General features: G+C 35.0%; 3 protein-coding genes and 1 pseudogene across 7 annotated transcripts; 2 read left to right on the forward strand and 2 right to left on the reverse strand.

Moving 5' to 3' along the window:
• The first annotated feature begins 3,754 nt into the window (after positions 1-3,754).
• On the forward strand, positions 3,755-7,365 carry LOC121753113 (F-box/FBD/LRR-repeat protein At1g13570-like). 3 transcript variants are annotated; one of them, XM_042148305.1, is made up of 5 exons: positions 3,755-4,016; positions 4,761-4,847; positions 5,229-6,074; positions 6,314-6,469; positions 6,830-7,365. In XM_042148305.1, exons 2-5 carry the CDS (start codon positions 4,836-4,838, stop codon positions 7,106-7,108), a joined length of 1,293 nt encoding a protein of 430 aa, XP_042004239.1. In that variant the 5' UTR covers positions 3,755-4,016; positions 4,761-4,835; the 3' UTR covers positions 7,109-7,365. The 3 variants fall into 3 exon arrangements, with proteins under 3 accessions (XP_042004239.1, XP_042004247.1, XP_042004231.1); XM_042148313.1 differs by having other exon boundaries at positions 3,755-4,847; XM_042148297.1 differs by lacking the exons at positions 3,755-4,016; positions 4,761-4,847 and having other exon boundaries at positions 4,854-6,074.
• Positions 7,366-7,606: 241 nt separating this feature from the next.
• Positions 7,607-9,602, reverse strand: LOC121803213 (annotated as a pseudogene).
• Positions 9,603-18,512: 8,910 nt separating this feature from the next.
• On the forward strand, positions 18,513-21,536 carry LOC121753177 (octanoyltransferase LIP2p2, chloroplastic-like). Of its 2 annotated transcripts, XM_042148387.1 has the most exons (5): positions 18,513-18,815; positions 18,888-19,152; positions 19,457-19,607; positions 20,591-20,812; positions 21,402-21,536. In XM_042148387.1, coding segments are annotated over exons 1-5 (753 nt in total). In that variant the 5' UTR covers positions 18,513-18,702; the 3' UTR covers positions 21,404-21,536. The 2 variants fall into 2 exon arrangements, with proteins under 2 accessions (XP_042004321.1, XP_042004314.1); XM_042148380.1 differs by lacking the exon at positions 21,402-21,536 and having other exon boundaries at positions 20,591-20,963.
• On the reverse strand, positions 21,325-23,904 carry LOC121753160. Of its 2 annotated transcripts, none has more exons than XM_042148361.1 (5): positions 23,501-23,904; positions 23,360-23,426; positions 22,975-23,286; positions 21,781-22,121; positions 21,325-21,701 (listed from the first exon to the last, which is right to left on the reverse strand). In XM_042148361.1, exons 1-5 carry the CDS (start codon positions 23,576-23,578, stop codon positions 21,483-21,485), a joined length of 1,017 nt encoding a protein of 338 aa, XP_042004295.1. In that variant the 5' UTR covers positions 23,579-23,904; the 3' UTR covers positions 21,325-21,482. The 2 variants fall into 2 exon arrangements, with proteins under 2 accessions (XP_042004295.1, XP_042004303.1); XM_042148369.1 differs by having other exon boundaries at positions 22,975-23,283; positions 23,501-23,901.
• Positions 23,905-24,100: the final 196 nt, after the last annotated feature.

Below are 24,100 nucleotides of genomic sequence, written 5' to 3' on the forward strand. Positions count from 1 at the left end.
GAATTTTTTTTCCCAAAATCATCTATAAATACACACATTCATCATCCATTTATCACATCAAATTATCTCTCATTCATCTCTCATTCATAATTCTCATACAAACTATCTACACCTTCATCTCTCACTCAAAACCTCAAATGGATTTCACCCATCTTATGGCGGAAGCGGAGCGCGAAGAATAAGAATACTACGAACAACATCGTGCCGCTTACGAAGCATATGTCGCGGCGAATACCCCCGCTCCTCCTCCTCAACGAACAAGATCAACTCGTCGCTACATCCATCGTGACTGGGAGGGAGCCCACGAAAGGCTCGTTGCCGACTATTTTGCCGACCAGCCGCGGTTTTCGGCAGATTACTTCAGGCGCCGTTTTCGCATGTCAAAGCGCTTGTTTATGCGAATTGTCAACACATTGTCCTTACGTGTTGAATTTTTCCAAACAGGTCCAGATGCAGCCGGCCGGCAAAGTATCACGCCATTGCAGAAGTGTACATGTGCCATCCGACAACTCGCTACGGGGCAAACGGCCGACCTCTTCGACGAGTATTTGCATGTCGGTGAGTCCACTGGAACCCTTTGTCTAAAATTTTTTTGCGAGGGCGTTCGGTCAGCTTTCGGTGATGAATTCCTTCGGGTACCCACCACCGATGATTGTCAACGGTTGCTTCGTCTTCACGAATCAGTCCATGGCTTTCCCGAAATGCTTGGCAGCATTGACTGCATGCATTGGAGGTGGAAGAATTGCCCGACTGCTTGGAGGGGGCAACACTTAAGCGGTCACAAAGGTGGCGGCCCAACACTTATCCTTTAGGCGGTCGCCGACTACCGCCTATGGATTTGGCATGCATATTTCGGCGTTGCCGGATCCAACAACGACTTGAATGTGCTCTATTCTTCACCACTCTTCAATGATGTGATGAATGGTGTAGCACCGGCGATCGTCTTCACCATCAACGGAAATACATACCACACGGGTTACTATCTCGCCGATGGTATCTACCCAAGGTGGTCGACTTTCGTGAAGACGCTCAGCAACCCGTGAGACCCGAGACGGGTTCTTTTTGCGCAGCGTCAAGAGTCCGCGCGAAAAGACGTCGAAAGAGCCTTTGGGGTCCTTCAAGCCTGATTCAACATTGTGAAGGCCCCGGCTCGGCTGTGGTACGTGAATAATATCGCCGACATCAAGTACACGTTTATTATCTTACACAACATGATTATAGCCGACGAAGGACCGAGGTCGGCTAGCTTCTACGACGAGGATGAAGCCGGAAGCTCAACCGCGAGGTCTCCCCCACGCCGAGGGGTGCATACGACGGTGGGCCAGAGGATCGAAACAAGGCACACAATGCGCGATACCCGAACCCACATTGAGCTACAAGAAAACCTAATCAAACACATGTGGGCAAAATTCGGCAACAAGTAGTGGTTTTTTTAATTTTAGGATTTTAATTATTTAATTTTTAATTTTTAGGATTTTAATTATGTCTTTTTAAATTTATTTGTAATTTGTAATATTATTTCGGTTTTTTAATGAATTTTCATATTATGGAAATGTTTTTGTTTAATTAAATTTTAAATTGAATTGTGTCCGTCCTTGCGGAAGAGCACAACTGTGGGTGTTGTGCTCTTGCCAGAGAGCAGACAGAAAAAGTGGGGCCGGGCCCACAACCGTGCTCGCTGGCAAGAGCACGGTTGTGGGTGCTCTAAAAGATAAGTGTGATATTTTGTTTGAAAAATTATTCAAACTTTAAATCTACTGTAGCCGTGATTTCGATATAAATTGGGTATATAATCACTTTCAAGTGGTCTTCTCCAGAAAAAAAAAATAAGGAAAGGGGAAAAATACAGGATTTAACTGCTACAAATTGCCATTAAATTAAATCAATATTGTATATCTTCGTAAAAAATATATAGTACAATAAGCAAAACGAGACGTGGTATGTCCAACACGTGATTAGCAATACAATATTATATCAAATCAAAATATTGCATAATCTTTTACTTGTAAATTTGAACATAATTAATAAAATGATTAATTTGCTATGTTCAATTTTATCATGTCCAATCTTACAAGAAAGATATTTTATTTATGTCCAATTATTGTTCAACTGATAAACATAATAAAGGAGAAATATTTTATTATGCCCATTTTACAAGTATAGATAACGCAATACTAATGATCAATTTTGAGTTTATATTTGTTGATTTATGCCCATTTTACAAGTATAGATAACGCAATACTAATGATCAATTTTGAGTTTATATTTGTTGATTTATTGTATTGCACATGTCTCATCCCATTACATAATAATGATTTTATTTTAGTTTATCTCATTCAACCTTTCTATCAGAACAATATTAACTGCTGATTCGGTCCATAACCAGCTTGGTAATTATCGGTTATTGACCACGATTTTGAACCAAACCATACTAAAATCGAAAAGATGATAGGTGGATTATGGTCCAATAAAACTGTTAACCTTTGGTCAGTGGCGGATTTATGATTTTCAGTTAGGGAGTGCAATAAATAAGTAAAGTAACTCGGAACTTCAAAATCCGATGTTAGCATAAATTAAGATTAACATAATATACTTTAATGCTTGAATTCAAAAGATATAACAACCGATATAATGTTTATTGTATCAGAAAAAATGTACTATGTCAATTTACTTCATTTTTTTATAAATTAAAAAAAATATTTGAAATACTATAGCACTAAGGTAATATTTATTGTAGAAGAAATGTTATTATATAGAAGAAAATATGAGTAAATTAGATTCAATTTTTATAGATACAAAATAAAAGCTATTCATTTAAAACATGTATAGTGGATTGTGAGACTAATAAATGATAAAGGAAAAAGAAGGAGAAAAATGTTTCTATAAGTGGATATGGACTATTTCTATGAGACAGACGAAAAAGAAAATATGGTCTATTTCTACGGGACGGAGAGAGTATATAATACTCCTACTAGACTAGTACTCCCTCCGTCCCGAACTACTCACACATTTCCTTTTCGGCACGGAGATTAAGGAATGAGTGTATAACAAAGTCAACAATTGCGGCTGTAGGTGATAATTTTTACTAAAAATGGAAAGAGTGCAAATAACTTGGGACGCCTAGAAAGGAAATAAGTGCAAGTAGTTCGGGACGGAGGGAGTATAAAAGTAATTAACATGAAGTAACACGCTGCTGAAAGGACTCGAACACGAGCATCCCGATACAAACATGGGGCAAATTACCACTGCACCACCAACAATCCTTGGCACCAAATACATCCCTTGTTCCAACGTGACTCCGTAACTGCCTTTGGTTCAGTCTACATACATGGAAGGCAATAATTTTTTGCAAGGGGAAATAGAGGCATGACATGCCCACAAAAGCTGCCGAAGAAAACCGCCGATTCAAACATAAATCGTCCAGTTTTTTGCAGGTCGACATTCCAATTAAATTAACATCTGATATTGTTTTTCATCAATAATATAACAACGTTCGGTTATCTATAATGTGACGTTATTTTCATTTATATCTGATAGTGTCACGGAAGTAAGTCAAGTCATAACAATACTTATAAACATATCAATAATTTAGTAATCGATTGTAAAATCTAAAAATATCAATAATTTAGTACTACTAATTTGCAAGTAATATCTTAAAAATTGATATACAAAATCCAAGATAATAAGAACAGTAAAAAATAAAAATAAAATGGGCTTTGAGGATTCACTTTTCTTGTGAACCTATGGTGCTGAACCCAATTGCTCAAGAATTTGATAAGAACAGTATAATAAAAATAGGGCGATTGATACTATCAACAACGATTTTCTAGCCGGCCGACATTGCGATTTCGCTAAAAACTTCTGCTTTGAGTAAAAAAGATTATCTTTTCAGTAGTCTGTGTAAAATCATCAACGCCTCACCAATTCAGATAAAACCCACCAGAGCTCATAATCTTCTCAGTGTCACTCCTAAAAATATGTGGATTGGTTGGGCGTAATGTGAAACATTCAACTCTGTTAGTCTTCCTCTCTTCTTGCTTCTCCGTTTTTGCTCTAATTATTGTGGAGTACTGTACAATTTTTTTCTGTTTCTGTGTAATGGCGGCATGGTAGATACTTCTAGAATTTTCTATAACTTCGTTTCTAAATTTTGCCTGTTGCTGGGTTTTGTGGTGTGGAGAGAAACAATTATGCTTAAATAAAGTTGGGAGACATGTTTTGGGCCATTTTATTGTTGATGAACTACACCAGTTTCATTAATCTTGGTAAATTCACAAAATCGTGATGAAATGTAAGAGAAATTGAAGTATTCATGAGATTAGGGTGATGGTAAACCCTAAAATTATTGTCTTTTCTTCTCAATATATTTGGTACTACTTCTGAAAGAACTTGCTAGGGATTCAATTTTGTTTAGTTGGGACATACTTTAGAAAGTTAAAACTCAAGATATTGTTTGTGATGTGTTCATTTTTTGAGTGTTTGACTTTCTGAGTAATGGTGATGGGAATGTTTCTGTTGTGAGTTTGTATGTTAGTCACAAGGAATCGAGGATTTGGTGATGCATGGGGCCTATTTTGTTTGAACTTAGACAAATAGTCCTTAATTTGATTTTTAAAAAGTGATTTTCAGTTTAATATGCTTATGTTACAAGAATTCAAAGTATGTGCTCTGTGTATTATATTATGTAGAGATTTCAGAAATGTAGAGTTTCCTGGACAGTCGTGTTGTTCCGTCACATAAATTGTTGTTTGGAAAAATAGGTATGACCATTACAATCATCCAGCTGGAGTTTTAGCCTTCTTTAGACGAAGCACCGAACACTTTTATTGTGCTTCATGAGTAATATGGTATGTTTCTACCTTCACTGGGTGCTAGTTTTCTATGTTTCATTCATTTTGATCATATAAATAACATATATATGTGTGCTTAGTGCCTGTATTGGTTTCTTCATGGGTTCGATTATGGTTCTGGATGTTGTTAGGCAATGACAATGTGATAAAATGGTATGCATTGCATGTGATTTACAAAGCATATATATGGATGAGTACTTTAATTTTCTATACTGTAGTCATCACTTGCTTGTATCATCAAGTAGTTTATGTTTATCGGTGTTGCTTATCGTGCATATATGCTGTGGTTTTTTAGGGTACGTTGATGTTTATCAGGTTCATGCTATCATAAGTTTTTGGGTGACAATATTACTCATCTTGTTTAGTTCAAATTTACAGAAGCAAAGAGAACATCATGAAATTCCTTGCAGTTTAAATATAGAGGTTGACACAATAAGCAACTTACCGGGGCACATTGTTGACAAAATCCTGTCGCATTTACCTCTGAGGGATGCTGTTCGAACAAGTATTTTGTCGAGCAAGTGGAGATACAGATGGGTTACCCTCCCTTATCTCGTGTTTGATAATCACTCTGTTTTAGTCTCCACCCAAGATCAAACACTTACAAAGAACAAACTAGTGAGTATTGTTGATCATGTCCTACTGCTTCACAATGGTCCGATACACAAATTTAAGCTTTCCCATAAAGATCTCCAAGGTGTTAGCGATATTGATAGATGGATTCTATACCTATCAAGGGGTTCTGTGAAAGACTTTATTCTTGAAATATGGAAAGGTCATAGATACAGGCTTCCATCGTCTATATACTCATGTCAAAAGCTCGTACACTTGGAGCTTTTTAACTGCCTCTTAAAACCTCCACCACTCTTCAATGGCTTTAAGAGCTTGAAAAGCCTTGATCTTCAGCATATCACGATGGACCAATTGGCCTTTGAGCTTATGATATCAAGTTGCCCCTTACTGGAGAGGCTGACATTAATGAACTTTGATGGCTTTTCCCTTCTTAATATTCACACTCCAAATCTCCTTTTCTTTGATGTTGGAGGTGTGTTCGAAGACGTCAGTTTCCAGGATACTCTCCATCTTGCCGTTGTTTCTATTGGTTTGTATGTTAATTCTGGAATTGAGAGGAATCTAGCTTTTGGCAGCACGGGGAATTTGATTAAATTCTTTGCTTGTCTACCCCATATTCAACGGCTTGAGGTGCAAAGCTTTTTCTTAAAGGTATGATCTCCTTTTATTGTCATTGTTCAGAGTGCTCTATCATTGTGGCATTGGCATTTTGATAGCAGAAATATGATGATATTTGTTGTACTATTTCCAAGCATTTCTAATGTAACCCCAAAATTTACACAAAACTAGATTTATCATCAGAAGAGTTATTGCATGCAGTCATACAATGTTCATCTCAGCTGTCATTAATGTTTTATCTTTCTACTTCTCTCATTAATGTTTATCTCCAGTATTTGGCTGCTGGTATTATTCCTGGAAAACTACCATCTCCGTGTCTTGAGCTTAGTTTTCTTTCAATTCGCATCAATTTTAATGATATGGAAGAGAACTTGGCTGCTCTTTGCCTTTTGAGAAGTTCTCCCAATCTTCAGGAGCTTGAGCTACTGGTCAGTTTTCTTTCAATTCATTTGTCTTTGTATACTTCATATTTACTCAGCTTCAAATCATCATATCGATATAACGTGCTCATTTTTGTTTTCTTTTCTGTCCTTTTAGTTTTCGGTTCTTATATTTTAGTTCCTTGTAGCCCTTCAGAATGACAATATAGAAAAGTGGATATAAATTTCTTCTCTTTGTAACTTATTTTTTTCTGAATTTGAGATGTAGGGATTAGAATTCATACTGTTCTTGCCCTTTTAAAGTGGAGACATATCTCTAAGCTACAAGGCTCGTGGCCTTTTGCAAATATTTAGGACCAAACAAATCCTTTACACATCGCAACATTGAAACGTTTACTCGTTTTACAGGCTCGCCCAGAGGAACAGGTTACTGCTAGAATGGCTTCTAAAATCTCAGACATTTTTCAGAACTTCCCTTTCAATCAACTGAGGCTTATTAAGATTGTTGGAATTTCTGGCATTAGACAAGAACTCAGTTTCATCAACTTCTTGCTTGCAAATACACCTGTTCTTGAACGAATGACTGTGAAACCATCCTCAGTGGATAGCGGATGGGATTTGGTGAAGGAGTTACTCCGCTTTCGACGAGCTTCCATGTTTGCAGAGATCATTTATCTCGATCCATAGGGCAGTCGACCATGGTAATATGGTATAACCACATTAAAGCAGCCGATAAATTTCTTCTTTTAATATGAGCATTTCATGCTGTTGAAAGAGAAGGAGACATCATTATTATCCATTTCATTTTCTTCTAAGTATCTTGTTACTTTTGAAATATTGGAATGTATGATGGCTTGCTTGGAATTGGTTGCTGTTTATGTCTAGGATGCGTGCTGTGACTTTTGTTTTTTTACTTTTAGTGAATACAGTATTATTTTGAAAAATGGTGTCCTAATTTATATAGTCAATTTGTTCAAAGGTTACTAAAATTTACTAGTAAGTTAGTTGTATCAAGTTGAGTGAATAAGGGTCTCTCTATTTCGTTCATTTTGAACCCCTTGATTTATGATATAGTCCATGTTTAGTTATCCTTTCTCTTTCCGTGAGCTAGCATCGTGGACATGGAAACTGTGTTGTGGTGACTCGAATTCTAGTTTGTTTGTTGGAGATAAAACGTTTTACCAGCTAAGGTTGTGTACAGAATAAATGACAAATTTATTTCCAGTAAACTAAACCCCAAATTTTATTTAAAGCTTGTTTCAAATTTCATGCTTGAAATTCTTCACCAAATCAGGGGACACATTCAACGCAACCTTCAAAACTGATGAAGACAATGCTTTATATAGGCTGCGCCTAACTCCATTGATAAAGGCATACAACAAAAATATAAAATAAATCCATTTACTACTATTTTAGTTTGACAAGAAATAACAATTTAGAGTCCAACATTATAAAATTACTTATCATTGATCCCAGTGGCAAATATTGAACATAATTTTGGTGGGACATTTCTATTAAGTATTTAATGATTTGCGGTCTGAAGTGAACGAATAATAAGCAAAAAGTTTTTTTTTTATCTCTTAGAGAACACGAGAGATAGAAAAGACAAGACAGGAGTAGATAAAAAAAATGTTTCCTATCTTTTCTTATCTCTTTCGTTTTCTTACAACCAAAGACAACGCACCATTAAACTTATACGTACCTCGGAGACGTGGAAACACAGAAGCATTCAAGCCCTTCATCGGTAGTAGCCATAAGCACAGCCACAAAGAACTTGGGCACAACGACGAGGTGGCCCTCCTCAACGAACTCATCCAACACCCTCGCACCATTCAACCCAGCAATTTGAACCCGACCTCCACCTTCGTCACATAGATGATCTGATGTGCCCTGCTATAATAAGGGCCAAGCACGGTCTCAGGTTCGAGCCTCACCAATTTCGGGCTAAGCCCAACTCCATCCACCAAAGGAGAATCCCGCGACGTGATCTCTACACTGGAGGATCCTCCTTGTTTAAACATAGCATCGAGATCAATGACATGTTCTTCTTTCTTGCACTTAGATTTCTCAGGCAAGTGATCGTCGATCTTGATGATCAGTACGTTAGATTGGCTTTCTACCAATTGTTTGGAGTGGTCGTGGCTCAGACCAAATGCGTTGCTGATGAGTTAAGTGGAGAAGCCACGGAGCATGCCCACGGTGCCTATCAAGAAGACGTCGAACGTGATCACTATTTTCTTATAGTCGAATGAGTATATATACATACTATCTCGTATAAAAATCATACTTTTAATATATTCGGTGAATTTATAAACTAGAACGTATAATATAGATTAACCTAATTTAAAACTATGTCTATCAACAACATTATTTTTACCTTTTTCTTTACTTTCTATGTTCCTCATTTAATAATGAGTAATAAATCAAAATTTAATAGATGTGCATTCAAATAAATTCTATAGTACCTGTCAATAGTAAGTAGTCGAACTGGCCGGGGGTATACGATTGGGTGGTTTCGCCTAGGAATATTATGGTGAGGTCGGAATCTCCGGCATTAAACCACCAAGAAATTATCCCATTTGGACATGGAATGGCGTCTTCTTTATTGATGATTACGACTTTCTCTTGAGGGTTGTCTGATTCCTACGGTGCAAGTACCTACGACAATATTAATAGTAAAGAGTCATGTTATATGAATAAATGGTCATTTAAAAATTAAACATATACTAGTATTACTCACTCCATCCACGTCCATGGATAAAAGTGATAAAAGCCAAATTTACTTCTTGTGAATAGAACGTATATATATATCTTGGAAATTCATATTCAATATATATTTATTAATATTATTATATTTATATTAAGATATGGATCAAAGTTACTAACATGGCTTTACAAGCACAACCAAAATTGAATCAACGTTGAGTTACCTTGGATGACATAACCAATCTTGCTAGCATCGGCATAGTGAGGCAAAGCGAAGCCTTGTGGCTTCAAAACAAGTTTACCGGCGCCGATCACCGCCTGGAGTTTTGGCCGCCGTCCACGCGTAGTAACCGCCACCTTCTCCTTCAAATACGGTGGTGTCAGCCTTTTGGGGTTGTAAATTGAACTCCATCGAATTCAGTTGAAATTGAAATGTGAAAATATACACGTATAAAGAGGAGTATATATATAAGAAAAGCTGTCAATGTTTGAGTTGGGATGAGCTCTTGTGTTTCATCTATATATAATGTAGTAATGTAACAAGTTGCTAAAGTTTAAAACTATATACAATCTAGATATTTTTGCAGGGGCGGACCTACACAAGGGTATGGGGGTCCCACGAAACCCCCAACAATTTTAGTTTGTAGTATATACTATACATCGTATTAACATACGTAACGTGAAGTTGCCTGCTAGTCTTTTTTTTCTACATTTGCTTTTTCTTTTGTTCTGTGGCTTTAAAATTTCTATTTACATATTTTATTTTTGTTTCTACATTTGCATTTTCTTTTTTTTTTGGATTTAAAATTTCTATCTTCATATTTTATTTTTGTTCAACATACACTTTTGCAAAATGATGAAAAATTGTAAGTTTTTCAATAATTAATAGTGGTGGATATTAAATTTCTATTTACATATTTTATTTTCATTCAACATACACTTTTGCAAAATGATGAAAATTATATATTTTTTAATAATTAATAGTGGTGGATAAAAGGAAAAAAAGATATTACTATTGTTTATCGGTGTTACCATGTTTTAGTCATAAAAAAGAGTATTCATGCTTTTGTAACAATGTCGACCCTATTTTTAACGACAATCACAATATGTATTTCTAGTTACGTACCATCAACAACCTATTATTATTTGATACTTAATGTTCATTTATATCTCTTACAAATCCCTGCCATCATGCCCCAACTAATTTCGTTGATGCAAATACCAAAAAATATCTCGTAAATATTAATAATAATTTGGACCTCCAGAGTTGAAATCCTGCGTCCGCCACTGTATTTTTGTGTGTGTGGACTATTTTATTTTAATGAACTTACAATAAAATAATAATAGTAATAATAATAAAAAAGGGTTCATGCGAAAACTAAAGTTTTATACGATGTGCAACAGAAAATGTGTAGTACTCCTATTTTGAAAGAAAATTGTCAAATCAGAAAAAAAATGGTTATAGTTAAGAGAGTGAGCTAACATCCATAACCAGGGGCAGACGCAGAAAAAATTGACGGTAAGGGCTGAACTTCACTATATATTTTTTTACAGTCAAATATAATTATATAATATAAAAATTGCAAAAATTGTAAAAATGCATATATATTTAATACGAAGTAGTCCAAAATATATCTAATAAAAAACATGTGACAGCTGTGGTTTTACATCTAAAGTGGTAGCAACTGAATTCTATGTGTTTTCATTCCAACGCTTTTTTTTAAAGAAGCGTTCCATCTTCTACGGTCAAGCCAAAAAATAATGATTGAAGTACAATATCCATAACTCCATAAGATACTATCAACACTCACTAACATAAATTGTATTCTATACGACAATCACGAATATTAGCTTGCAACTAACCATTGTTATAACTTTTTTAGCTTGCACCTATTCTATCAAAATCTTATAAAAACAAGAGATATAATATAAAATTAATAATTAATAACTTTAATATACTCCCTACTCACAATTTGTGTAAAATTTGAATATTAATTTCTCCAAAAATTTCAAAGACTCAAACTCTCCTTTACAAAATTGCACCGTTTCTGTATTGCTGCGGCCGCTCTCTGTAAACTTCAAAAACTCTTCTGTTTCTCTCGCTTTAATTTTTTAAAATTCTAAAGATGTATGTACTTTAAATTTTATACCCATTTTACTTATTTTAACAAAAAAATCGTGTGCCAACTTGAAAAGGTGATAGCACTTTTAAAGAATAGGAGTACATTCTCTTTTTAAAAAGTTACTCTACAAACTAGTCAATGAATATAAAGTGGGGTCTATCTGACTTTTACCTTTATACTATTAATTATTTAATTCATTTGTGAATATACTTCCATCTTCCTTACTCTTCAAACACCATTTTTACGTTTTTCTTCTGCAGATGCTTATTTTTTCCTTCTTTAATTTCAGCCCCTCACAGTTATTCATTCCAAGATAATTTGGTCTTCAGTGGCATTATTTGGTAAGGGCTTAATACAATTTTTTAAATTTTAAAAAAATTTGAAAGTAGAAAATATAAAAAAAAAAATTGGGTAAGGGCTTCAGCCCTACCCAGTTTCTACGTGTGTCCGCCCCTGTCCATAACATAGTACTCCCTTTGTCCGCCATTAGAAGTCTCGGTCACTTTTGCGCACTCGTTTTATAAAAATGATAATAAATAGTTAAAGTGAAGAAATTGTAAAGTAAGAGAGAGAATAATGTTTAGAAGGTTATTTTTTCTCTCTTACTTTATCATTTTTCCACTTTAATTATTTATTCTCATATTTATAAAATGAGTGCGCAAAAGTGACTGAGACTCTCTCTTACTTTACCATTCCATGCGTTTAAAACAAGCTACCAAATTATCATGTATTTCGCCGAAAATGAAATGAATGGAATGATCATGAAAATTACTAGCTCTATGATTTATAATTCTGCTTTTGAAAATTGAGGATGGATCAGAATTTGACATATATTAAAATCCTTAATCTAAATTACTATTGCGAAAATCCAATTATTTTACACAAAATATTGCTATTTTTTTCGTTAAATGGTATAGAATTCATAAAATGTGTATCATGTATTTCGCCGAAAATGAAATGAATGGAATGATCGTGAAAATTACAAACTATATTATTGCTATTTTTTCATAAAATGGTATAGAATTCATAAAATGTGTGCAATTCAATTTCCAAAAATTTATATATCTTAGTATAATATAATTCGATTTTTAGAACTCGAACTCATATCGAATGACATAAATGTGTTGTTGGCTAGCTATACTTGATCATAGTTTTATGCAAAAGTGTCTAGCGTAATATAAGTATTTCTCTTTGGAGAAATTGAATGGCTCCAAATGAAAATAATATCCACTATTAAAATGATCTATAAAAATTTAGTGTATGGATAGTCACTCAAAATTTTTATAGTCATATATGTACCATATTGTCTTGGTTAGAAGGGGCATCTCTCTCACCCCTGTCAATTAAATTATTAAGCCATATGTCCTATGATTGTCTATGTTTTCATATGTAGGGCAGTTTCAGACAATCACACGTTGTGCTATTAGGTGAGATTAGGGCAGATGTAACCATGCAGCGTCATACTATGAGTTTATTCAATCACATGTTGAATTATTGGATGAGACTTGTGAAAGAGCGAAGCTGAATAATTGGTAAAGCGATACTCCATTTATTTCAAAGTATTTCTTCCCCTATAAATCGTCCACTTTCATTTTTTACCACACTAACTCATTTCGCTCACATTTTATTATAAAATTAATATATAAAAGTGGAACTCATATTTTCACTAATTTTTTCAACTCACTTTTCTTTATATTTCTAATTAAAACCCGTATCGGAATAAAAATAGACAATTATTAGGAGACATAGAGCATAGCATTATGGGTTTATTCAATCACATCATGAATTATTGGGTGAGACTTGTCAAAATAGCGAAGCTGAATTATTGCTAATTAATTAGCGATACCCTTTATCACAGAGTAAATGTCACACAGTCATAGAACCTAGTATTATGGGTCTATTCAATCACATGCTGAATTATTGGGTGATGCTTGTCAAAGAGTGAAGCTGAATTATTAGAAAGTGACACTCTCTCCGTCTCAAAAAAGTAGATGTCATATTTTCCTTTTTAGTTTGTCGTATAAAAAACGTCACATTTTTTTTTAAAATTCTCCCTTATATCGATATATGCAAGTATATTTTTTTCTCTTCACTTAACACACAAAACCGCATCTTCTAAAAATTTTATGACATCACCCAAATATAACATCTACTATGATACACGAAGAATATTAATATAGGAAGTGAAGAGATAACGAATTAAAAGTACAATAAAAATTGTTGGGTCACCCGAAGTCACATCATTATCAAAGAAATTATACAAAAGTGTATTATTTGATTATTTGTTTTGTATACATGTCTTTTTTTACGAATCAGATTAATATTCTTGAATGTAGAAAATAGATAATTATATTTAAATCATGGGCTATACGTATTTTAATAAAAAAATAATAAATTTAAAGAAAATTAGAGTGAACATATGATTTATTATTACTAAGAGAGAATGAAGCTCAGTTCATTACAAATATACTTTTTTTTATAATCAGAAAGATATTAATTTTTTGGATAAACCAAAATGGAAAAATATCATTAGTTATTGTAGACAAATGTAGTAGGAGTATAATATTCTTAGTAGAAAAGATAGAATTAAGTCAAATTCCAGATTCTAACAATGTTGCTTGTTCACTTTGTTTGACGTGGGAAGATGAGAAATGAAACATGGTTGATATGTGGCTGTGGATCCCACAAAAATAAAATTTAAAACGGATGTTCAGTTTTCAAGATTTACAGTGTGTTTTGCCTTGTATAAAAATTAAATATTATTTCCTCCTTTATGAGTTGGCGGAAAAGCCCCCAGAGACAAGGGCCATTTGGGGTGAAATATTGAAAAGCCAGGACATAAATGTCATTTCGTGCTCAATTCTTGACACAAAATTCAATGCAGTTTCAATTATCAACTCATGTGCAAGAAATAAAAAGTTGACTTTTCTTAATGCTACAGTGCGGGCCCAATCCATATAAAAGGCCTGTCAATTTTTAATAAAAGACACTAAACGACATTTATTGAACAGAATTGAGCCTATTTCTTGACATTTCAAGAAAGGTGAACACTTATCTCAAGTGGATTTAAACTATATCAACACAGGAGATATGACCTGCTGCACCCACGTCACCAATTGAGTGTATATTAGTTACATATTTTAAATAATAAAATAATGGTATAGTAATTATTACAATTATTATTAAATGTAATATATATATATACTAAAAATATTGTAAATATATGAGGATGTTATTTTTTTTAAATGCAACATGTGCATATTATCTTTTATATGGTTAAAAACTTAGAAGTTCAAGGTAATGCCTAGTGCCGACATAACATTGGACTCTATCTAGAAAGGGATAATAAAGAAAAGTAGATGACGGAAGAAACTTTTGTAACCCACGTTGGAAAAAAAGGATGAATGAATGATTTGAACCATATAGTTATAAAAGAAAGACTAAATGTCAATTTTGGTCCTGAATATATGGCCGAAATACGAATTTGGTCCAAAAACATTCACTTTTTAAAAAATGAGTCCATAACAAATGAAATCTGTGTCGATTAGGTCCATTTTTACAGTTCCGTCAATTTTTTACGGTAAACCGTCGATTAGCGAAATGTTGACCCGATTAGGCTTAATCTTGAATTATTAGTCATCTAATTGTAAAATGTCCAGGACTGATTTGAGCTTGATTATGAATATCATGGACTACTTTGACGTTTATTAAGTTCTGATTCAGATTCACAATAAAAAAATCCATCCTAAATTGCTAATCGAAAGTCAAAAATCCATCCCATAATGGTATGTAGGAGATTCAAAATCCATCCATCCATATTCAAAATCAAATTCAGATTCAAAATTCATCCAAAATTCATCATTCAAAATTAGGGTTTGGCATTCAAATCCATCAAATTTCTTGAATACACAGACAATTGTTACAACAACAACAAACCATATACAATACGACACAACATTCACCAGTTTCTCAATTTTATCCTTTATTTCCGATAAATTCAATGTTAAACCCTCAAAACCGGAACCCCCACTTAGGTTGATGAAGAAATGGCTTCAACTTCATGAATAGCTCGCACCACTTGAAGAAACAACATTCCTTGGTGTCACATACAAAGTAAAGCTTCCCCCTTGCCGGTTTTGCTTGGTTGGTGACAATCTGAAGAGATGCTACCTTCTTGCAATTGCAGAAAACGTAGCTAAATCGTAGGTTTTGTTCGCCCCCGCCATCGCCGGAACCCTGCTGCACCTCGAGTCGGCCATATCCGATGGGTCGGTCGGATGGTGTATGGTGGTGTTGCAGAGAAAGGTGAAAGTAGGGTTCTTGGAGAAGAAAGAGAGGGGGAAATGAAAATTTAAAAGTGTCATATATTTTGCATTTTAATATTAGAAACTTGCTTTTAATTTTGTATTTTTAATTTTAAATTTTCAAATTTTGCTTTTATAATTTTGCTTTTTCAATTTTTTTCAAAAAAAATGTATATATATGCTATAGTAATCAAAATTGCCTAATCGAGTCAACATTTCGCTAATCGACGGTTGACCGTAAAAAATTGACGGAACCGTAAAAAATGGGCTTAATTGACACGGATTTCATTTGTTATGAACTTGTTTTTCAAAAAGTGAATGTTTTGGACCAAATTTATGTTTCGGTCATATGTTTAGGACCAAAATTGACCTTACTCTAAAAGAAAATACATCAATATATTATGTTTCACATTAAAAGTGAAACATAATACATTCGAGAAAGTCTCTATAAAAGAGAAACAAACCAGAATAGTTTTTTGGAATTCATAGGCCCAACAAATAAATATGAGCTATTATGAAATTGCTGTATATATTTGGTTGTGAAAATTAATTTTATAAAAGATTAATAGTACTATATTTTTTGACCGGCGGTTTCCGATTCCGATTCCCGCGTTGGATTCGGTTTGAGCATGTGTATGCATAATACAAAGTCCGATTCTCCCTACCTCAATTTCTGCTCTCACCTCATCCCTCTCTTTCTCCTCCTGAATCTCTCAGAAACCTATTCATATCATCTTCCTCCAGATTCCCTCCTCCGCCGTCGCAGACCCCAACATTGAGACGGAGGACTTGGAGAAGTTACTTGGATATTCTAGCTAATGTAGTGCAGTTTAGGGTAGCGAAATGTAAAATGCGTTGATTCGATTATTATTGTTAAAATCTGATTTATGGAAAATGTGAAATGCATTTGATTGAATTGGTATAAACAAAACAAAACCATAGAATTAGAAAGTAGAAACCTTATACTAGCTAGTATTACAATTTACAAGCTTTCATATTGGAATGGGGTATGGGGGGTGAATTTGCACAGAATTATGGTGTAGTTCACTTATTTGGGCAATGATTTTATATAGAGAGATGCTACTAAGACGGGACGGAGCACTTCTAGTTTCAAAACAAGCCAAGTTTATGTAGTTGGTTGCTTGCATTCATATATTTATTGTCTTATCTCATCTTCTTGAACCTAAAATTGGAAGTGATAAAAGTAAGAAGAAGGGTAATCGTGCTTTCGATTCTTGAGCCTGTGGAAGGGCTTGGCTTGTTGTAGGTGACTACTTCATATCACATTGGTTTGTAATGATGATTGAATTCTGTGCAATCCTCTATGTATATCAAGACTCCACTCTTAGGGTTCGTTTGATTGCCATGTTAGAAAATAACAAGATAGTTATCTTAAGATAGTCTTTTCGGGCCGAAAGTAAGATAGTGTCAGATAGTATTTTTATGATGTTGTTTGATTAACAAGATAATGTTTCATAGATAAGGTTTAACATGACAAAAATGTCCTTGCTACAAAAGCTCTTCATTGTAGAATCTCCTTGCTTATATCATCTTCACAGCCATGTTCTTGATTTCAATTCCCATGTTCTTGATTTCAATTCTCATACATCGCCTTCGTCCAATTCCCAAGCAGCAATTGCTTTTCCACAAATCAAAATTCTAATGATTAAATAAAAATTCAGCAAATGAATCCTCAAAAAGAAAACATTTAAATCTGAATTTCGACAAAGAGAAACGCATATCTTTGTCAAACTTATCATTCCATCCAAAATCAAGCAAAATAACGATGAAACGGAAACCGCCAAGCAAGTTCCAAACAAATTGAAGGCTGACCAAGTTACCGGAGCAAGTTCCAAATCACTAACTCAAGCCCTAAACTCTAGATGAAGAAATGATCGCCGGTTCCAGTACGGAGAGTTGACGCGGAGCTATCTGACGATACGAGCCATGGAGCGCGTGAGATGTCGGGGGGAGAAGAAGAAGAAGAAGAAGAAGAAGAAGAAGAAGAAGAAGAAGAAGAAGAAGAAGAAGAAGAAGAAGAATCTCGTGGGATTGTAAGTGAGGAAGGGACTATGGAGGATGGAATTGTAGAAGAGAGAGACGACTTGTAGAAAAATTGGGTTGAGTTGTAGAAGAAATAGATGAAGTTGCAGAAGAGAGAGAAAAAATAATGGGTGAGAGAAAGATGAGTTGGAGAGAAAGTGAAAGGGTAAAAGTGGCTGTCTTAGATAAACAGTGCACTATCACAACATTTGGGTGGTATAGTGTAATCTCTAATTTATGGGTAGTCCATCGGGCCTCAGCGGGCTTTGACCATTTTTTCGGGCCTAGAGATACTAATAACATGGCAATCAAACATCATATAAGCATAGATAAGAGGCACTATCAATGCCTAACATGGCAATCAAACGAACCCTTAGCATTTGGCTACGATGATGCAATAAACAACTCAACCAATTCAGAACTACTTCGGGTATAAAAACTCAATTTATAATTAATATTCAAAGTCTGATTTTTAAGATCAACAATGAGGTTTTTATATAGGCAAAGGAAAATTCTAAACTTATGAAAAATAAAACTAGTAAAGTGAAAATAAGGAAAACCTAATTTGTGAGGGAAAAACAATTAATATTTTTTCATCTATTATATTTTTTCATCTACTAATTCTACAAACTAAAAAATAAATAAAATCCAAAAATATAACTTGCTTAGTATAACTGAATCAAAGCCACTGAAACTTTTAAATATGGCATCGATTTGGTTTACCGAGGACAAGTTACAAAAATTAAAATATTTATTTTATATATTTAGTTGATTTTAATCTAATACCATAAAAATTAGTTTTATTTAGTAGTATTAATATTTTATTTATTTAAAGTTAACGAGAAAATGGGAAAAAAGGCTTGGTAAATAATGACGAATAAGCCCATATCTTTTATTTTACGAATTGCAATTTGAGCCAAATGTACAAAACCCAGTCTTCTCCTTCGAATGGTGTACATTTTGGGTTTCGCTTTGGTTGCTCCGCTGCTACAAACCAACACCAGCCTTGATGCTTCGCCCACTTTTCACTCTCCTCCCTCTTGTCTGATTTGTGCATTTCCATACTCGAATTCTGATTCTATGACGTAGTAGATGAAGTGCAAATATGAATTTATTGGTCAATCCTAGTCTAAGCTATGCGCCGACGCCATTGAATCAAAACCCCTCTAAAACCACCCGCAAAATCCATTCTTGTCATCTCATCTCAACCAGAAGAAGGTATTTTCTTTGAATTCCACTTGTAGGCTTGTTTATGGTTTTTGTGGAGTACTAATTTATGCTTGAATATAGTTGCGATTTGTATGACTTGCACAATGAGGTGGTGCCGTACGCAGAGGCGTGGTCGTGGCAGAAGGCCATTGTGAGGGAGAGAAGTGCACTGAGTGACAGAAATGAAGATTTCTCGGACAGTTTGATTGTCTTACAACACCAACCTGTTTACACCATGGGCACCGGCAGCTGTGAGAATTACTTGAATTTTGATGTCAACAATGCTCCTTTTGATTTGTATCGCACCGAAAGAGGTGGTGAAGTTACATATCATGGCCCTGGTCAGGTATCACTCTTCCTCATTTTTCACTATGTTTGCTTTGTTAGTTATTCATATTTTTGTTACCAATGGAGAATTGGTCAAAATTTGAGGAATTTCTTATTTCTCTAACTATCTCAGTTCTAGTTATTTGAATAATGGATCTTGGAATGCAGACTTTGGCATAATAGGCTTGGCAGAAGTTTAAAATTACTAAATTTTGTGAGGAATTTTCACTTTAGGAAGTGTGTGAAGAGATAAATGTGTTCCATTGTAGATGTGGTGGGTGATTGTTCTTTTGGTCTGACCAATGTGATTGTTTTCTGTGTAGCTAGTCATGTATCCTGTCATCAATCTCCGGTATTACAAGATGGATCTCCATTGGTACCTGAGATCACTTGAAGAGGTGGTTATTCGGGCTCTTTCTTCGACATTTGCTATTAAAGCTTCAAGAGTTGAGGGCTTAACTGGTGTTTGGGTTGGTACGTACTGTGATTTCAGTTTCGTTTTTTTGCTAGTCTATAAGGCACGCGGCCATTTGCATGGAAACAGATAAGATTGATGTTTTTGTCCATCCAAGTTACTACTCCTATATAGTTAAAAGACATACAAGGATCCCCTCTAGATAGGTTTCTCTGCACTATCGGATAGTGCGGGATGGAAATCATGGAGTCCTTAGAACTTGAATGTGAGTTATTGACTTGTTGTGATTGCCTTTGCGGATTCATGTGTAATAATAGTGGGGGGATACAGATAATACTAAAGAATTTGCTTCAGAGAGCATAAGAGAATCCTGATTTGGTAATAGCAAAACCCATTCAAATGCACAATAAACAAAAAAAATATGTGATTTCCCTTGAGTTGATGTGATCTTTTAAAACAAGTAGAGAAAAAGGAAAATCATAAAAGCAGCACAGCAGAACTAAGGATCTTTATTCTTGTAGCTTCTTGAGTATTGTATGATTGGAACTCTGGTGTATTGGTTATATAAATCGTGTATGTCAAATGACTTCTCATACTTTTTGCTTTCAAGTCCTGGAAATTGTCTAGAGATGTTTCGTTATCACAAACAAAAACTGAAAATGTAAGTAGAAAGTTCAAGGATGCAATTCATTTGTGTTTGGCAATCTTTACTTGCATCTAATATTCAAAGAAATTAGCATGGTATATGAAAGATTGGAAGATGTCTTCTCATTTCAGATTGCTGCTTCTATATTCATTCCCCATTCATAACTTTGCTGCTATATCAAAGCTTTTACATAAATTATGAAAATTTTGAAATTACTGATAGTTGTTTTGACCTTACTTTCTCTCCCCTCAGTTTGGTTTACCATTCTTGAACTGAAATTAATGGCCATATGCATCTTTATTTCTTTCTTGTCCTCTTTTTGCTGCACACGCAATGATTTCCTACATGAGTTTTGGCATGAACAATATAAAATCTTTACATCTTCAACTGTTTCAGGTGATGCTAAATTAGCTGCCATTGGTATCAAAGTATCAAAATGGATAGCATACCATGGCTTGGCACTAAATGTATCCACAGACTTAACACCCTTTGATCAGATCATCCCGTGTGGGATTAGGGATCGTCAAGTTGGAAGCATCAAGGGGCTTCTAAATGAAAATGGACGCCCAGTCGAAGATTATGATCTCAATGATGATCAAGATTTGATGTACACTACTTGTAAGTCGCTTGTTAGGGAGTTCTGCAATGTTTTTGAAATTGACTTTTGCCAAAAAACTTTACAAAGACCAGCTACTGGGAATCTGTTGGCCTAACATCTTGAAGAGCCAATCTTCACAAATGATTTAGAAAAGATACAGCATTCTGCGTACTTCTGATTGCATTTGTGTGCTTCATTAACATAATACAGCGAGGAAGAAGGTTTGAGCAGATTCACTCTTAATAACTATAGAGCTTAGTCTAATCCAGAATCTTTAAAGCAATTTTGGAATGTATGGAAGGAGGTTATGTTTCATTTTTTATTCGATTTCAATAATTATTTAGTGATGACGTAGTGTAACTTAGTTATTGAGTTCACATCATCTAAAAGGAGGTATCCGCACTTAAAAATCTCATTTTGTCATTTTGTTCGTTTTCTAATAGTATAAGTTTTATTTTACTTTTACTATTGATGTAGAAAGTCCATTCTCATCTTATATAAATCTAGCATATAAAAGTGGACCACATTCTACTAAAAGAGGGAGTAGAAATTTCTTAGCTAATCTGTATTTCAATGCTGCAAAATTCATAATCTCGATCTCATATGCAGAACACTACATTCTCTAAAGCAAGGAAAACGAAATACTGTATCGACATTAAGGGGATGAAAATAGATCTACCGCTATATACATCAGTAGTTCTCTGCAACTGGCCTTGATGGAAATAGACGAAGTAGAAATGTCAGGAACGACCAGAGACAGACGACCCCAAGAACTCGAAAAGTGACTATCATTGAAATCAAAGCCCCAGTTCTTTCCATAACTGCAGGGGTTGCAGATGCCTCCCTCATCCCGTATACTAATCTCTCAATGAAACTCGTAGCCCTGGTCAACTGATATATCCTATAGACCTGAGGACAATGCAAATACTTTAAGCGATGACTCCATTTGAATCAAGATAAATGAAAATTCAATGCAAGCATTTTGTACCTCGAAGATAATGGGTATAAGAGGCCAACTGGATGAGCCATTCCTCTCAAGACGTTTCTCAAAGATATATTGAGCTAGACAACCAGCTAATAAAGGAGCGACTGAGACTAATGCGGAAATACCAATCACTGGCCAGGTAACATAAACCGCTAGAAGCGGGGCAAATACTTTGAAGCCCATAGTAAAGTAGGTTGATGCCAGGTATCCTTTAAGTCCTGTGATGAGGGACCATCTCTTAGAGCTAAACTCAAGATATGGCTTCTGTACACGTTCAGTTACAAGCAGAAAGATAGCAAGTCCAGCATAAAAGATTATCTCGGTTGAGAAGGAAGAGATAATTTCTGCAACAAACATCGAAGTTAAAAATTGTTAAGGTTTTGTGATCTGAAAATTTGTCTTTCCTGCAATAAGAAAAAGTAAATCCCTGGCCCTCTGATACTCATAATAAATGTAGTATTTAATATATAAAATGTTTGTAAATTGATGTTTTTTTTATCATACATGAGAAGAAAATGCAGACAATGAATTTATTCTAGTAAGAGCAATATCAGAAGAACTTTCTTTCATTATGCAATTCAACCACCTGTTTGCTGAAGTCCATTTTATGAATAGGCTAAGATCACTTTTGATTAAAACAAATTCAGGTATTCTGAAGCCCGGCATTTAAGCATGGTGAAACCTAAATCTGCTAAGTAACATTACATTCCGCCTTTTTCATAAGCAAACATCATGGCATTTATACATAATACAGAAAAAATTCGAGCAAATCACCCCTAATCATGTCCAGTTCAATGAAAATAAAAGAGAGAACAATGAAATCGCTAACTGAAGTATCTGAACTTCGATTTGCAGGAGAACTTATCCACACTGAGTTGCACTAAGTACCATTTCCAGTAAGGCAAATAAATTCAGATAAAGGATAGTAAAAACAAGTCTCAGATGGAGTGTCATACTCAAGCATTATTACTTGGCTAGCAAATTACGAATGAAGATTATAACAAGTATTACAATGACACTACCAGATACATTAGTTCGTCACTCAACATCTGAGATAAGCAACTTCAAACACAGTTATATTTTCAGTAAAATAAGATGACGGCATTGTAGTCTCAATCACAATATTCAAGTTAGAACCAATCCAAAAGGCAATCAATCATCAATAAGCATACTCTGCTAAAAGAACTTGCAAAACACCTGCAAAAATCTCATTCCTGAAAGCGTCCTCGACAGCGGTAGCAACAAAGAACTGGGGAACAATCAACGCCGCAATCAAAGCAGCTGGAGCCAAAGCCCACAGTAAGGAGCCAGTCCCTTCCTTAAAGGGTGCCGATACCAATTTGCCCTCTTCCACCGACTGATGGCTCAACCCACCAAAAGAAACAGAGCCCGATTTCCCATGAAATTCATCCGACCCCTTTCTTGCGAAAACCCGAAAATCTAACTTCCTTGGAGAAATCAAATTAGCAGCACGTATGAAGCCCTCGCTTCTTAAAGATGAAACCACTGCTGAAATGCGGGAAAATGAGTCGGCTACGCAGAATTTATTTTTAAAATAGGAACAAAATTAGGAAAAACTTACATTTGAGCTGAATATGAACGGGCCTCGGAATTATCAAACCAGGTTGATTTCTGTGATGCTTGTTGACCTTGGGAGTAGATATATTTGTTAATTTATGGAAATTATCGCAAGGAAATGAGAGATTGAAGATAGAACACTTACAGCTTGAAAGCGGCGGGGCGAAATTTGGATTGAGGGAGGACAGGTTTGAAGGAAGACAGAGGCAGATTGAAGCTTCATCTTTCCGTTGTTTGATAGATTACGATTTCGGTGGAATTTTGAAGGGTGGGGTTTTAGCAGAGATGAATTATCCTAAAACCCTTCGCTAAGAAAAAGGCTCGTTCGGAGCTCGGTTCGATAATAAACGGAGTGAGCTCGACCCCAATTTCGAGCTCGGTTCGATAATAAACAGAGTGAGCTCGACCCCAATTTCGAGCTCGATAACTTTATCAAACCGAGCTCAATAATGATGATGCTTGGTTGATTCAAGCCAACATTTGAGTGCCAGTAACATATTGATCGAGCCTATAGTCAAACCTTCATTTGAGCGATTAACACATTGATCAAAGAGCACATTTTTCGAGCATTTATTTCTAGCTTCCTTTTAAGAGATTTTAATAAAATTGAGCTTGAACACGATTTTTATGGAGAAACATCGTTGCATGCGAATTCAAACGTTAGTTTCGCCTCCAAAATTCGACCTCCGGTATCAAAGTGATTTTGGAAATTCGACCTCCCCCGCCATCAATATCAGCCAAAATT

This window comes from Salvia splendens, chromosome 1 (genome assembly GCF_004379255.2).
Source record: "Salvia splendens isolate huo1 chromosome 1, SspV2, whole genome shotgun sequence".
Lineage (NCBI taxonomy): Eukaryota > Viridiplantae > Streptophyta > Magnoliopsida > Lamiales > Lamiaceae > Salvia > Salvia splendens.

Coding starts and splice junctions, on each gene's coding strand:
- LOC121753113 (XM_042148297.1), top strand. CDS start 5,001: ATGGTATGCATTGCATGTGATTTACAAAGCATATATATGGATGAGTAC. Junction 6,075..6,313: donor TGCAAAGCTTTTTCTTAAAG/GTATGATCTCCT, acceptor GTTTATCTCCAG/TATTTGGCTGCTGGTATTAT. Junction 6,470..6,829: donor TTCAGGAGCTTGAGCTACTG/GTCAGTTTTCTT, acceptor CTCGTTTTACAG/GCTCGCCCAGAGGAACAGGT.
- LOC121753177 (XM_042148380.1), top strand. CDS start 18,703: ATGAATTTATTGGTCAATCCTAGTCTAAGCTATGCGCCGACGCCATTG. Junction 19,153..19,456: donor CATATCATGGCCCTGGTCAG/GTATCACTCTTC, acceptor TTTTCTGTGTAG/CTAGTCATGTATCCTGTCAT. Junction 19,608..20,590: donor CTTAACTGGTGTTTGGGTTG/GTACGTACTGTG, acceptor CAACTGTTTCAG/GTGATGCTAAATTAGCTGCC.
- LOC121753160 (XM_042148361.1), bottom strand. CDS start 23,578: ATGAAGCTTCAATCTGCCTCTGTCTTCCTTCAAACCTGTCCTCCCTCA. Junction 23,287..23,359: donor CGTTCATATTCAGCTCAAAT/GTAAGTTTTTCC, acceptor CCCGCATTTCAG/CAGTGGTTTCATCTTTAAGA. Junction 21,702..21,780: donor TTATACCCATTATCTTCGAG/GTACAAAATGCT, acceptor CATTGTCCTCAG/GTCTATAGGATATATCAGTT.